General features: G+C 59.4%; 1 protein-coding gene across 1 annotated transcript in view; it reads right to left on the reverse strand.

The window, feature by feature from the left end:
* The window catches only part of LRP1 (low density lipoprotein receptor-related protein 1), an 83,276-nt gene that overhangs the window by 12,168 nt on the left and 58,007 nt on the right, over positions 1–13,101 (reverse strand). The window contains exons 43-63 of the mRNA XM_008579666.1: positions 9,248–9,452; positions 8,694–8,886; positions 7,777–7,902; positions 7,461–7,589; positions 7,106–7,225; positions 6,753–6,866; positions 6,294–6,443; positions 6,097–6,219; positions 5,716–5,832; positions 5,428–5,556; positions 5,068–5,190; positions 4,833–4,973; positions 4,560–4,750; positions 3,612–3,795; positions 3,376–3,461; positions 3,045–3,164; positions 2,392–2,579; positions 2,053–2,258; positions 1,336–1,524; positions 670–818; positions 150–243 (exon numbers count right to left, since the gene is read on the reverse strand). Of these exons, the coding sequence (XP_008577888.1) occupies positions 150–243; positions 670–818; positions 1,336–1,524; positions 2,053–2,258; positions 2,392–2,579; positions 3,045–3,164; positions 3,376–3,461; positions 3,612–3,795; positions 4,560–4,750; positions 4,833–4,973; positions 5,068–5,190; positions 5,428–5,556; positions 5,716–5,832; positions 6,097–6,219; positions 6,294–6,443; positions 6,753–6,866; positions 7,106–7,225; positions 7,461–7,589; positions 7,777–7,902; positions 8,694–8,886; positions 9,248–9,452 (3,077 nt within the window). The remainder of the gene's footprint in view (positions 1–149; positions 244–669; positions 819–1,335; positions 1,525–2,052; positions 2,259–2,391; positions 2,580–3,044; positions 3,165–3,375; positions 3,462–3,611; positions 3,796–4,559; positions 4,751–4,832; positions 4,974–5,067; positions 5,191–5,427; positions 5,557–5,715; positions 5,833–6,096; positions 6,220–6,293; positions 6,444–6,752; positions 6,867–7,105; positions 7,226–7,460; positions 7,590–7,776; positions 7,903–8,693; positions 8,887–9,247; positions 9,453–13,101) is intronic.

Consider the following 13,101-nt stretch of genomic DNA (forward strand, 5'->3'; position numbering starts at 1 on the left):
ATGAGGGGGTGGGCGTGGTGGTGGTGGTGGTGTGGGCGTGGCCAGGCCCCTCCCCGAGCCAGCCAGCAGCCTTGGCCTCTCTGGCAGCCATTCAAGGCCTCTGGATTCAGGCTGCCCCCTCCTGCCACCTCCTCCCTCCCAGCACTCACGACAGTCCGCAGGCTCGTCCGAATGGTCCCCACAGTCATCCTCGGTGTCACACTTCCACCAGAAGGGGATGCACTTGTCGTTCTTGCACACAAACTGGAGAGCAGGTGGGGCAAGAGGGGTTGGAAGGGTCTGGGAAACTCAGAAGTTTTGCTTTTGAGGGGTGGGATGTTTCAAAGCAGAAGCAGGTCAGGGTATTTTGGGGGGAGGCTGAGCTGGTTGGAAGGTTGGGATACGGTGAGCACAGGAGGGCCAGGCGAATGGCCTCTGTGTCGGGGAGAGTGTGGAGGTCAGGGCTGGAGCTGTCAGTGAAGGAGGGTCAAGGTTGGGGTGTTTGTGTGAGGTGACAGGTGTAAAAGTATTGCTGTGGGGAGACAAGAGGTCGGCAAGAAATGTAGGGGTGTTAGTGTGGGAAAACCAGATGTGTGAAGACATTAGAGCAGGTTCTGAGGTCCGAGAGGGTACTGTTGTGGGGGTCAGGGGACAGGCATTGGTGAACAGGGTCTGGAGAGAGAGCCTCACCTGGCTTGCCGTGCAGTTGGACACACAGGTACGCCCATCGCTGCCCAGGTAGAAGTTGGTGGGGCAGGCACACTTGTGGCCCCCACCGGGAGAGAGCAGGCATAGATTGCTGCAGCCACCATTGCTGACCTTGCAAGCGTGATTGGGCACTGCCAGAGAAAATGTGGTTAAGGGGTGGCCGACTGCGCCCAGTTCATGGACCACTGCTCCCCAGGCTGCTGGCCTGCGGCTAAGTGAGGGAGGTCCTCACTGACAGCACATCTTCTGGTCCCCCAAAGGCTGCCCAGCCCACTCTCTCCTGGGTGGAGGTGGGGTGGACTCTCTCAGGGTCCCAGGATCAGGCAGGCCGAAGCCCCACAGCCTGCCTCGCCTGCCTCTGTGTCCTCCCTCACCATGGCCACCTGCCTTCCAGCCCCACCTCAGAGGGCTGCACCCAGGCCTGCCCTTCTTTTGACCCCAGCTTGACTGGCCTCGGGGCCTTTCTGCTACAGGACTCCAAGCCTGGGCCATACTCTGTGTATAGCCTCTCGGAATCTCCCAGTGTCTGTCAAGGAGCACTCAGTCAGTGCCAGGGAAGCATGAGCAGGAACCCACTGAGACCATGGGTATTCTGACCCGGCTGGGTCCCCACACCTCCCCGAGCTGGCCCAGCCCTTGCCTGCTTACCATCCGGCTGGCGTAGGGCGTGGAAGACATGCAGGTCCATGGGCCGGTGCAGCGTGCTGATGAGGAGCGTTTTGTTGGCGCCTGTGGTCTTGTGGGCTCGGTTGATGGACTTTGTCTCCCAATCAGTCCAGTAGACATAGTCCTCAAACAGGGTCAGTGCGAAGATGTGCGGGATGTCCTGGCTCAGCACTGCAGGGGGCGGGGGACAGGCAGAACAATATTCAGCACCCTGTGCGGGCAGGGTGCCTTGCCTAGTTGACCTCCTTAAAGCCCAGCACAATCCTACAAGGTGGGAGTCAGCCCCTGCTCCAGACGGCTCAGTGGCTTCCAAAGTCACATAGCTAACAAGTGGCAGAGCTGGAATTCACACCCAGACTGGCTGACAGCAAGCTCCTGCTCTGCAGTAGTAAACGATTTCCCATCAGGAAGTGGGGCAGCACTGCACTCCCCTTCCCGCCTCCTCGGGCCACCATCCAGACCGGACATGGGAAGGCCCCCTCTTTCTCCTTCCCAAGGGAGTTGGATGGTGGCCTCGTGGCTGGCCAGCCCAGGGGGAGCACCTTGGGGTCTCTGAACCCCCCATCCCTGGTAGGTAGTGCCTTTGGACCATGCTGTCTGGCTTTTATGCCCACTCTTACCCCAAAACTTTGTTCCCCTGTCACTTCAGACCCTCTCCCCGGGTCTGCTGTGTTTGGGCAGCCTCCCTGATACACTGACCAACATGGCGATTGGAGCCATCCAGGCTGGCAAACTCAATGTAGTCCTCACGGGCGTCAGCCCAGTAGATGCGCTCGGTGACGTAGTCCAGAGTCAGGCCATTGGGCCATGTGATCTTGGTATCCACGATGACGCTGCGGCTGGAACCATCCATGCCAACCCGGCCAATCAGTGAGTGGTCACCCCAATCTGTCCAGTACAGGTACCTAGCAGGTGAATGGGCAGTGAGCCCTGCAGACCCAGCAACTGGTCCCACCAGGAGCCTACAGGGTGGCTGGGTTTGGATGCCTGAGGGTACAACCTGTTTTCAATGTCCCCCAACCCTCCTTGCCCACATACCCATTCTGCACATCCACTACCAGAGCCCTGGGCTCACGGAGGCCAGAGCTGACCAGCACCGTCCGATAGGCCCCATTGAGCTTGGACACTTCGATGGTGTCCCGGCCTTTGTCGCACCAGTACAGGTTGCCGCCCACCCAGTCCACAGCCAGCCCATCAGGGTTGCTGAGGCCTGTCCGGTGCAGCACCTGCAGGCAGGGGCAGGGAAGGAAGAGCCCTGGGTGACCTGGGGTAGGGCCCTCACCTTCTCTGAGGCTCAGCTTCCCCCACAGGTACAATGGGTCTGACACTAAGTAGGTGTCAGCAGAGGATCTAGAAAAGGGATCTCTAGATGAGCGAGACTGCACCCCAAGCCCCCCAGTGCCTGGGGCATAGGTTTAAGGGAAGCCAGACATAAGGGGAGCTTCCTGATAATCAGGGAGACCTGAGACAGTAGTGAGGGGAAGAGCAAGAGGAATTTCCTACTCCCCACTCTCTGGGCTTGGAGGAGAGCGAGAAGCTAGAACAGGCAGAATCATGCAGTGACTCAGTGGGGAGAGGAGAAGAAAAAAATTTTGGTGGGTGGGTGGGGAGAAGGGAGAAACTCCGAGGTGGAGAGTGCCATCTGGGGAGGGGTATGGGGGCTGGCAGAGGAGGGCTGCCCCTCTCCTCACCTGCACGTTGCTCCCATTGAGGTGCATCCTTCGGATCATGCTGCCCTGGGTTGTCACGTCTGTCCAGTAAATCATCTGCTCTCGGTAGTCAAAGTCCAAGGCGACAGCATTGTTCAGGCCCTGGGTTGTGGAGTGGGGAGAGTGGTGGAAGTCAGTAGTGGCTGCAATGGTCACATCTACGTCTGGGGAGGGATGTGTGTGGAATCAGGAGATGGAGGACTGGAGAAGCAGCAGGGGTGACGACCATGGGCCCATGTGGAGAGAACTGCAGCGGGGAGGCTGTGCTGGGCCTGGGGAGACAGGAGGGTGAGGTGGGCCTGGGTTTTGGTACCTGCTTAAGCAGTGTGTAGTTGGAGCCATCCAAGTTGAGCTTGCGAAGGTAGTACCGGTTGGCGAAGATCAAAAATGGCTCTTCATCTGGAGATAGAGGATCCTGGCTCAGCTCCTGGCTAGGGTACATTCTAGCAGCCCCAGTCTCCCAGCCTGTCTCAAGCTCTGCTGTCCCAGCCCTCCCGCCACAACCGCCAGCTGCCCAGGCTGTCTCACACCCTCCAGCATGTATCTCACCAGTCACAGCTTTGCAGCTGTGGGGGTCGCCGCCGCGGGGAGCGTAGCCCTCCACACACAGACACTTGTAGCTGCCGTGGGTGTTGATGCAGCGCTGGCTGCAGGGGAAGGTGGTGCTGCACTCATCCACGTCGGCACATGTCCGGCCATCATCCTTCAGCCGGAAGCCAGGGCGACAGCGGCACTGCGGGCACAGGGAGCCTTGGGCCGGGGACGCGGCAGGGACCTGGACCTCCCACCCTGGAGACCTGGAGCCAGAGGCCTCTCAGGACTCTAATTCCTTCCACCCTGCCTTGCCAGGGGGAGGCAGGCAGACCACAGGTACTGACCAACCCAGCTGGCAGCCCAGCCCTCACCCTCTCGGAAACCATGGTCCCCACAACTCCATGTGGTCATGGATGTTTCTGCATCCAGAGGCCAATGCCCAGGCCTCCTTCTACATGCCCTGTGAGCACCATTTGACAGAATGGCACATGCTCCCCCCCGCCGGAAACCCTTTTTTTTAAGGATTTTGTTCTTTTCTTCTTTCCTGCCTCGGTGGCTGCTCCTTCTCAAGCTCCTCTGCCAGTTTCCCTCACCTCCCTGCCCCTCAGGCTTGCTCAACACAAGGCTCAGGCTTTGGACCCCCTCTCTTTTCCTCCTACGCTCGTTCCCTCAGGGATCAGATCCAGGCTCATGGATTTACACAGCATCTCTAGAGTGACAGCACCCAGATTTCTCTCCAGTCTGGTCCTCTCTTCTGAACTGCAGCCCTGCATATCCACTGCCTGCGAGACATCCCCCTGCGGGCTCTACCTTCCACGCAGAGGCAGAGCCCAACCCAGCAGAGGTTTCTGTCTTGTTTGCTGCCGTATCCCAGGGCCTAGGACACTGCCTGGCACAGAGTAGGTGCTCAATAATCACTTGTTGAACAAATGAATGAACAAATGAATGAGGGAGTGGACTCACCTTGAAGCCAATCTTGAGGTCCTCACAGTCCTGGGTGCAGCCACTGAGCTTGTGGCTGAGACACTCATTGACATGGCAGCCGCGTTCGTCTGAGCCGTCTCCACAGTCGTCCTGGCCATTGCAAAGCAGCGCCTCGGCTACGCAGCGCCCGCTGCTACACAGGAACTGCGACGAGGCATTGCACTTGTGCTCTATGGAGGGATGGAGTGGCAGGTCAGTGGGGCTGCAGGCAGTCTGGGGAAAAAGCAGGAGGGGAGCAGGCATCGGGCCCACCTGGGCTGGTGCAGTGCGGGTTCTTGGGTGCCTCGTCACTCTGGTCGTGGCAGTCATTCTCACCATCGCACTCCCACTGGCGGGAGCTCAGACAGCGCCCGTTGGCACAGCGGAACTCATTGGGGCCGCAGGTCGGATATTCTGGGGGAGTAGGGGACTGGTGAGGCTGGTGTCCAGGCATAGCCCAACCTGGCCAAGGGGAGGGACCGCCTCCCACTGCAGCCCCGGGGCTCACCACATTCGGGGGACTCATCGGAGCCATCCGTGCAGTCACGGTCATGGTCACACACAAAGTGCTTGGGGATGCACTGGCGGTTCTGGCACATGAACTCGCGGTCATCGCAGGTGCTGTTGTACACTGTGGACAGAGGCAGACACAGCCCCTCAGCCCCGCCCCACCCCTCCTGTGTTCGAATGGTGGAACAGGCAGAGCGCTGGATGCAAAGTCTGGACGCCTGGTTGTAGCTATGGCTCTGCCGCTAACTAACGGTGACCCCTGCCGAAACACTTTCTCTCCTTGACCTCAGTTACCCCATCTGCAAGGTGAGACTTGCCATTTGCTGCCCGCCCACTCCTCATGGCCCCTGCCACTCACAGCAGCCAGCTGCGATGCTCTCATCCGCGCCGTCAGCACAGTCCTTGTCACCATCACAGAGCCAGCGCTCGGGGACGCACACATGGGTGCCAGGGCAGGAGAAGGAGGAGGGGCCGCACGTCTTGCCTTCTGTCGGGGGGAACAGGGAACCACAAGAGACTCAGGAGCAAGTGGGGCAGGACCGGCAGCTGTGGTGACATGCCCCAGTACTGTCCCCTCTGCAGGGTTGTGTGGAGGTGTCTGTCCCTCCCTGGGGTACCACCCCCACCCAATCCTGGCCGCCCTCACCACAGTGAGCTGCCTCGTCCGAGCTGTCCCCACAGTCATCACTGCCGTCACACAGCCACTGCTTGGAGATGCAGCGATGGTTCTGACACTCAAACTGGGCCTCTGAGCAGAACTTGTCTGGGGCAGTTGGAAGCCGTAGTTAGATGGTGGAGGGGTGTGGGTAACTCAGCTGGGCAGGCAGATGCCATGGGAAGGACAGGAGAGAGACCCGCAGCACTCCTCTCTGGGAACTAGGGCCTGGGTGCCCTCATTCAAGGAGGGCATTTCCTGGGAGGGACTAAGCAGTGGGGGCCCAGTAGGGTCTTAGTGCTCTGGTGAAGCCCCCACCCTGCAAGTCCTCTGGGCTCCAGCTTGGGTGAGTGGGGTGCTGCGGTCACTCACTGCAGTGCGTCTCATCCTCGCCGTGCTCACAGTCGTCCTCCTTGTCACATGTCCAGCTCATGGGGATGCAGCGCCCACTGGGGCAGGCGAAGTAATTCAGGGGACACCTGGGGCGCTTCACACCTGGGGGACGAGGGAGGTGTGAGGACACTGCCCGCCTCAGGCCTGCCTCCCACCACACTCCTGCCACTGGCCACCTGGGCAGTCGCGCTCATCACTGTAGTCCCCACAGTCGTTGGCACCGTCGCACACCCAGCTGGGCGCATAGCAGAGGGACGTGCGCTCACAGGGCTGGAACAGCACACCCTTCACACCCAGGCGGAAGTAGCTGCTGCAGTCAGTGGCACCTGGGGGGGTCAGGGTGAGGGGGTCATACCTGGTTCCCTCCAAAACACCCTCCCAGGGCAGCTGCTGGCCCTTTGAATGTTTCCGAAAGTTGAGCAGTGACCTTCAGGCAGGGTGCTGTCTACACCATCCACTCACTACCCCCTCCCCAAATCCCAGGGAAGCCCAGGAGCAGGAGCCAGACAGGGTCAGGGCTGTGGGGAAATGAGGACTGCCATGTGGGGCCAGAGGGAAGGAACTGGAGGCAGAAGGGTTGGGGAAAGAGATTGGCATGGGAGCCCACGAGGTACAGGCAAGAGGGCGTCACTCACTGCAGTTCATCTCATCTGAGGCGTCCTCACAATCCACAAACTGGTTGCAGCGGCTGGAGTTCCCAATACAGGTCCCATCCCGGCAGCGGAATTCGCCCACACCACAGGCCGTCTCTAGAACAGCATCCACCCAGTGCTATCAGGTCAGAGTCCTCTCTGTGAGTGCCAAGAGGGCCCAGGACAGACCTCCTGGCCCAAAGTACCCACTTATGGGCCATAAGAATGCCCTGAACCAGATGGCTTGGGGCCTGGGACAAAAGGTCAACCAGGGTGAGAGTGGGGCAGAGGCTCAGGTTCAAATGGGGGTGTGGGTCCAGGGCCCCAGGGATGGCGTGCTGGAGCATCCCACTCACTGTTGCAGGGAATCTCATCAGAGCCATCTCCGCAGTCATCCACTCCATTGCACCACAGCATGTTGGACACACAGCGCCCGTTGCTGCATTGGCGGAAAGTCTTCTTGCAGCGGCGTGAGTCTGCAGATGGGGGAGCAGGCCATGAGCTGGCAGCACGCACAGGGCAGGGCCACCTCGAATGGGGCTGAGGCGTCGTGCTTGTGGCCAGCCCACGCTATGAGCTGAAGGTGGTTCTGCCCTTCACAAGCTCCCCAAGCTCCTTCAGGGAATGGAGCTGGGTCATGCACATGCTCCACCCTGCCGGGGGCTGGGGACTTGGGCCTGGGGGAGGCAGGGGCTGGAGCTGGCTCCTTACTGCAGTAGGACGGCTTCTCATCAGACTTGTCCTTGCAGTGGGAGACGCCATCGCACGTCAAGCTGAAGTTGATGCACTCACCATTGGCACACTCAAACTCATCTTGCGCTCGGCAGGAGGAGTTGACCGCTGGGGAGAGAGGCAGAGGAGCTCCATGAACCAGGACCCTGGCCTGAGGGACTGAGGTCATTGCCAGCTTCTCCTTGACAAAAGGCTTTGGAGGGCTGGGCTGGAGAATCTGGGAGGGGATGGTCCCCAGTGCATCCTCAGGTCCCCCACAGTCCCTCCTTTAGCCCCTCCTCCCTCCCTCTCTCACCTCTGCAGGTCAGGTCCTCCTGGAGGATTCGGCCACCTCGGCAGGAGCAGTTGACATGGCCTTGGTGAGTGAGCAGACACAGGTCCTGGCAGCCCCCATTGTTGATGCGGCAAGGGGAGAGTTCACCTGAGCAGGACAGAGTGACCACAAGGCTACAGGGTGTTCTCTGCTGTGCACACACACAAAGTGCCTCCACCCACTCACACAGCTTCACTGAGCCTCCTGCACGGCACGGCAGGCATGGCATTTCCTGGCCAGGGAGGAAGGTGCAGGAAGGCCACTGCGGAAGGGCTGGGATGGATGTGAGGTTGAAGACGTGTGTGCTCTTAGGTGGGTGCTGCGGCTTTGAGGTGTGTTTTGGGGAGATTCTAGTCCAAGGACCCTTGAGATCATGTGTGTAGTGATGGGACCTCAGGCATGTGTGAGGAGTGTGTGAGAGGCCTGGGAAAGCTGCAGATCTGTGGGGGGTAGGGGGGGACGCTGGATGAGACAGGCTCAGCATGGGCACGTGGTGTGTGCATGCACACTGAGGGCAGTATGGGTAGAGCCTGGCATGTCTGTGTGTGAGCAGGTTCTAGGGTGTATGTGTGGCTTTGAGTGGGGAGAATGACCAGGTCATGTGGTGGGAGTGTCCAAGGATGTGCATGAGCCCTGTGGGGGGGAAGGCGAGTGACACGAATGAATGTGTGTGTGAGAGAGTGCTTTGGATGAGATGGGCCCAGTTATGTGCAAATTCCATGTGTGTGCACAGATGTCCCGGGGAGCTGGAGTAGAGGAGTATTAGGTGTTTCGGAGTTTCTTGGGGGCAAAGATGTGTACAGCTGTTTGTGCAACAAAAGCCCTGGACAGCAGGACTGTAGTGCGTGTGTGTGTGCGCACACATTTGTGTTAGTGCAGGCATGGTGGGGCCCACTCACAGCTGTTGGTGTCATTGGCCACAGCGATGATGCCCATGGGCTGCTGGGGGATGTCCACGCGAAGAAGCTTCATGTCACTGCCCACATACTTGTTGGCCCGCTGCACTGCCCTCCGCACCCAGTCAGTCCAGAAGATGTGTTCCCCATACACGGCCAACCCAAAGGGGTGGACTGGCTCCGACTTCAGGATCACCTGTGGAGACAGAGCCATCCCTGTGAGGGTACTGCTCAAGCCTCCCAGCCCTGACTCCACCCCATGAAGCTGGCTGCAGGGACAAGGGGGCCTGGCCCAGGCTCCAACAGAGGCACAGATGGGAAGGACCCACTGAGACATCTTCCATCTCCCTCGTCTAGTTGATGAGGAAGTCAAGCCCAGACAGGGTGAGGGCTGCCCAAAGCCAAGGCCTGGACAGGCTGCCTCATCCCCTCTCCAGGCTTCCACCATGCCTTGTGCCTCCCTCTCTGGTGCCCTGTGCCCAGGTGGTCTCTTGCTTGGCCAAGCAGCCATCCCCTGACCCTAGCCTCCCTGTGTGCTGCCCGCCCTACAGACTCACATATCGGTGGGAGCCATCATACTCGCACCGCTCGATCTTGTCTAGCGTGGCGTCGGAGAAGTAGAGCTTCTCAGCTCGGTGGTCGATGGCCAGGCCATTGGGCGTGCGGATGTCCTTCTCGATGAGGGTCAGGACATTGGCTCCTGAAAGGGCTGCTCGCATGATGCTGGGGTGCTGCTCGTTCCAGTTGGTCCAGAACATCAGGCTGGGGGAAGAGAGGCACAGGGATCAGGAGCCAGAGCCAGAGAGTCTGTCAGGGAGGACACAGGCCACAGTGTGTGGACATCTGGACCCAGGGGTCAGCCAGGGTGTGAACTGCACCCCAGCCCACAGGCAGCCTCAGCGTCATCCAGGCCGGCACAGTCCGATGGCCAGGAAGGGCCTGGCTGCCGCAGACAGTTCACGCACTGCATGGCCAAGTCTGATCCGCTCTGTGTGTGTGCATGTGTGTGTGCGTGTGTGTGTGCACACGCACCAGGGTCTGTGAAATGACCAGTTGCATTTGCTGGGATGACAGACAGTGCAGCCACCTGAGCCAGGCTCTCGGCTTCCACTCCTGGCTCCACCACCTACCAGCTGGGTGCCCTCAGGCAACTTACTTAACTGCCCTGTGCCTCAATTTCCCCTGTATGAAGTGGGGATGATAACGCTACCTGCCTCACAGAGTGGCCGTGAGATTACATGAGTTAATGCCCACCCCAGTGAGAGACGGTGAACACTGTGAGTCTTCCATGATGTTATTTATTCTTGCTGCTTTCTTCTCTCCGCAGTGAAGCTGGCTCTTCCTCGCATCATCCAGGAGCCCTTGTTGAGTGTCCAGTGTGTCCCAGGTCTTGGGCATACATGGGCCCTCCCCTCAAGGAGTTCTCCAGATCACCTCTTCCATCACTTCAGCCTTTGTACGTTTGGGGTTTGAGCCCCAGCTCTGCCTCCCAGCAGCTCTGGCCTGAATGAGCCCCTCGGCCCCTCAGCACCGGAGGGGATGGGAACAGCCATCAGTTATGCCGTGCTCCTCTCAGGGTGGTGGCGAGGCTCAACAGACGGGTGTAGAGGACCTCAGGGGCCATCAAACATAACACTGGGTGTGACTGTGTGGCCCTCAGAGCTGAGCCTCGGCTTCCTCTCAGCACCGGAGGGGATGGGAACAGCCATCAGTTATGCCGTGCTCCTCTCAGGGTGGTGGCGAGGCTCAACAGATGGGTGTAGAGGACCTCAGGGGCCATCAAACATAACACTGGGTGTGACTGTGTGGCCCTCAGACCACCTGCATAGAATGGCGAGTCCTGGGCCCTGATCCCAGAGAATCCCTCTCAGGCCTGGGGTGGGGCAGGTGACCAGCACTTTCCTGGCTCCCCAGGTGAGCCTCATGCACACCGGAGTTTGAGATCCCCCGAGCAACACAACCCCAGTGCTGCTCTCCACTTCTCTGGCAGGACCTTCCCTGCCCCTCCTGCCTCCACCCCTCTGCTATTCCGGCCACACTTCCGCCCTCTGGCTGGTGAACTCAGCTCCTCAAAACTCTCCAGATCTCACTCTTTTTTTTTTTTTTGTCTTTTTGTCTTTTTCTGTGTCCGGCAACGGATCGCAACCCTCAGTGTTGCCCCCGTACCGGACCGGGGACCGGGACCGGGGACCGGCAACGGGATTGCAACCCTCGGCGTTGCTCCCGCCCCTCGCTCAGCCAGTGAGCGGGAACCGGTCTGTATGTGGGATCCGAACCCTCGGCGGGAGCGCCGCCGCGCTTCCCAAGCGGCGCACTTATCCAGTGCGCCACCGGGCCGGCCCCAGATCTCACTCTTTTTAACTGCCCCTCATCACTCCGTCACAGGCGAACTGTCACCTCCTTCTGCTAGGTTCCTCGTCTCTTAGGGAGATGCCGGCTGCTCCTGAGCCTCAGTGAGATCGTGAGGATAAGGCTGTGATGACAAAGGCCTCATTCTGGAGAGAAGGCAGGGGTCTTGATGGCTCTTGGAATCAGGATGGGAGTTTGGAGGGAGGTGGCACCTTTCTCCAGCTGCCACAAGAGAAAATGGGTGTCCTGGGGGCAGTGGCTACAGTCATCTTCCTTGACTGGTCAGGAGTGGACTGGACTTAAGTCAGTTCCCACCAGGGACTTGCACGCCCTCAGGTGATGCCCAGCTCACACTCACAGTGAGGACAGGCTTTCCTCTGGTCGTCAACAAGTTCTTACACGTGGAGGGGTTACACAAGATGCGACTGAGTTCCAGGTTTGGTAACACCACTCCCTGGGAAGGGGTGGTGGGAGGCAGAGGAAGAAGGGCTTTCCTGGGCAGGTGGTCGGCAGCCAGGGCCACAGGGGACTTTCTGACCGTCTAACTGTGAGCTCCTGGGGGCCTCCAGTGCCCCAGTGCCAGTCTCAGGGTGGGCACAGGAGGAAGCTGGGTTGTCCAGCCCTCTGCTTATCCTGCTCCTTCATCTGGACCCAAACTGGCTCCTTCCAAGTCCCCCAGTGCCTGTTCCTTGTGCCCAAGGGAGGGCCCCCTCCCCCCACAATTCAGCTCCTTCTCCTCGGGTGCTGACCCTGCCCCTGCTTCAGTTCACTCCAATCATCCTTCAGACCTTGGCACAATCGCTGCTTCCTTGAGGACACGTTGCCTGACTTCCCGCCTGGGGCAGGTCCTCGGTACACTGTCATAACCTCCCTGCAGTCTCACTAGGAGGAGAACCAGACACACCCGAGGCAGGGCTGAGGTCCCTCTTGCTCCCCACTGGATCCTCAAAACAGCATGGATTCTCAAAAGCCACTTGCCGAATGAACGATGGGATGCCCTGGCTCAGAGGAAAGGAACTTGGTGAGCAACCATCAGGGGGCTTCCTCTGGGATAAGAGTGGGAGGTAGGCAGGGAGCCCAGCATGATGGCATCTCCATGGAAGCTCCAGGCCCATGAGGGACAGACCCTGGGGCCAGCCCCAGACAGGTGAGGTGACCAAGGGTTGTGGCAGGGAATACCGGATCTTCATAATTAGCCATGGATGCGCTGGACAGGGCTGTGGCAGGAGGGAACAGAGGGCCCTAGTGCTGGGTGGGCCTTGCCAGCAGGCTGGGAGGGAGGACGGCCGGGACTCGGGTTACATCAGCGTGAGGAATGTAGGTTCAGTACACTCCCCGTTTCTATGTAGTTGCTTTGGGTTTTGTTTGTCCCTTAGTTTCCTAGTAAAGCTTTTCAAAACATTCCAAATGCTGCTGAATCAGGGGGAAAAAGTATTGTTCACATGTGGCCAGGGCTGCTAAGGCCAGGGGGTGGCTCACTAGAGGCCCGCCCAGTGGGGATGGGGGCTGCCCCTGCCGGAGAGCAGAGCAGGCGGGAGCCCCCGCCACAGGGTGTTTCGTCCCGGGTTCTTCCTGGCTCGTGCTCTTGACCCCAGCTTCCTGCCACCCTCGGGCTTGCTTACGGCCCATGGTGTGTGGGAGGTCCCCTTATTGTCCTTCCCTGCCTTGAGCTTTCCTTTTTCCAGGCTTTTTCTCAAAGCGCTTGCCCTGTCTGGGCTGCCCTTCATCGTCCTTTCCACTTCTGGGCCCTGTGCCAACCCACTCCCTCCATGACGCCTCCTGGTCATCGTGTACAGCCCTGTGCCAGGCATCACTGCTTCCCATGACTATGATTTCTCTCCCTGGCTAGGGGGCTTGAACAGGTCCAGCCTGAGGCTTCCACATGACTGGAGTTCAGTGAACATTCTTTGTCTGAAGCTCTGAGTCCCAGAGCTACAGAGGACATTTCTGCGCCTTGACCATGGTGGCTCTCTGATGAATGAATCAATCAAAGAGCCAGAAGTGTCCTCCACAGCCCCTGATCTCCTCTTGGTTCAGGCACCTGAAATATTAGTATCCTTAT

This window comes from Galeopterus variegatus, unplaced genomic scaffold (assembly GCF_000696425.1).
Source record: "Galeopterus variegatus unplaced genomic scaffold, G_variegatus-3.0.2 Scaffold1936, whole genome shotgun sequence".
NCBI lineage: Eukaryota > Metazoa > Chordata > Mammalia > Dermoptera > Cynocephalidae > Galeopterus > Galeopterus variegatus.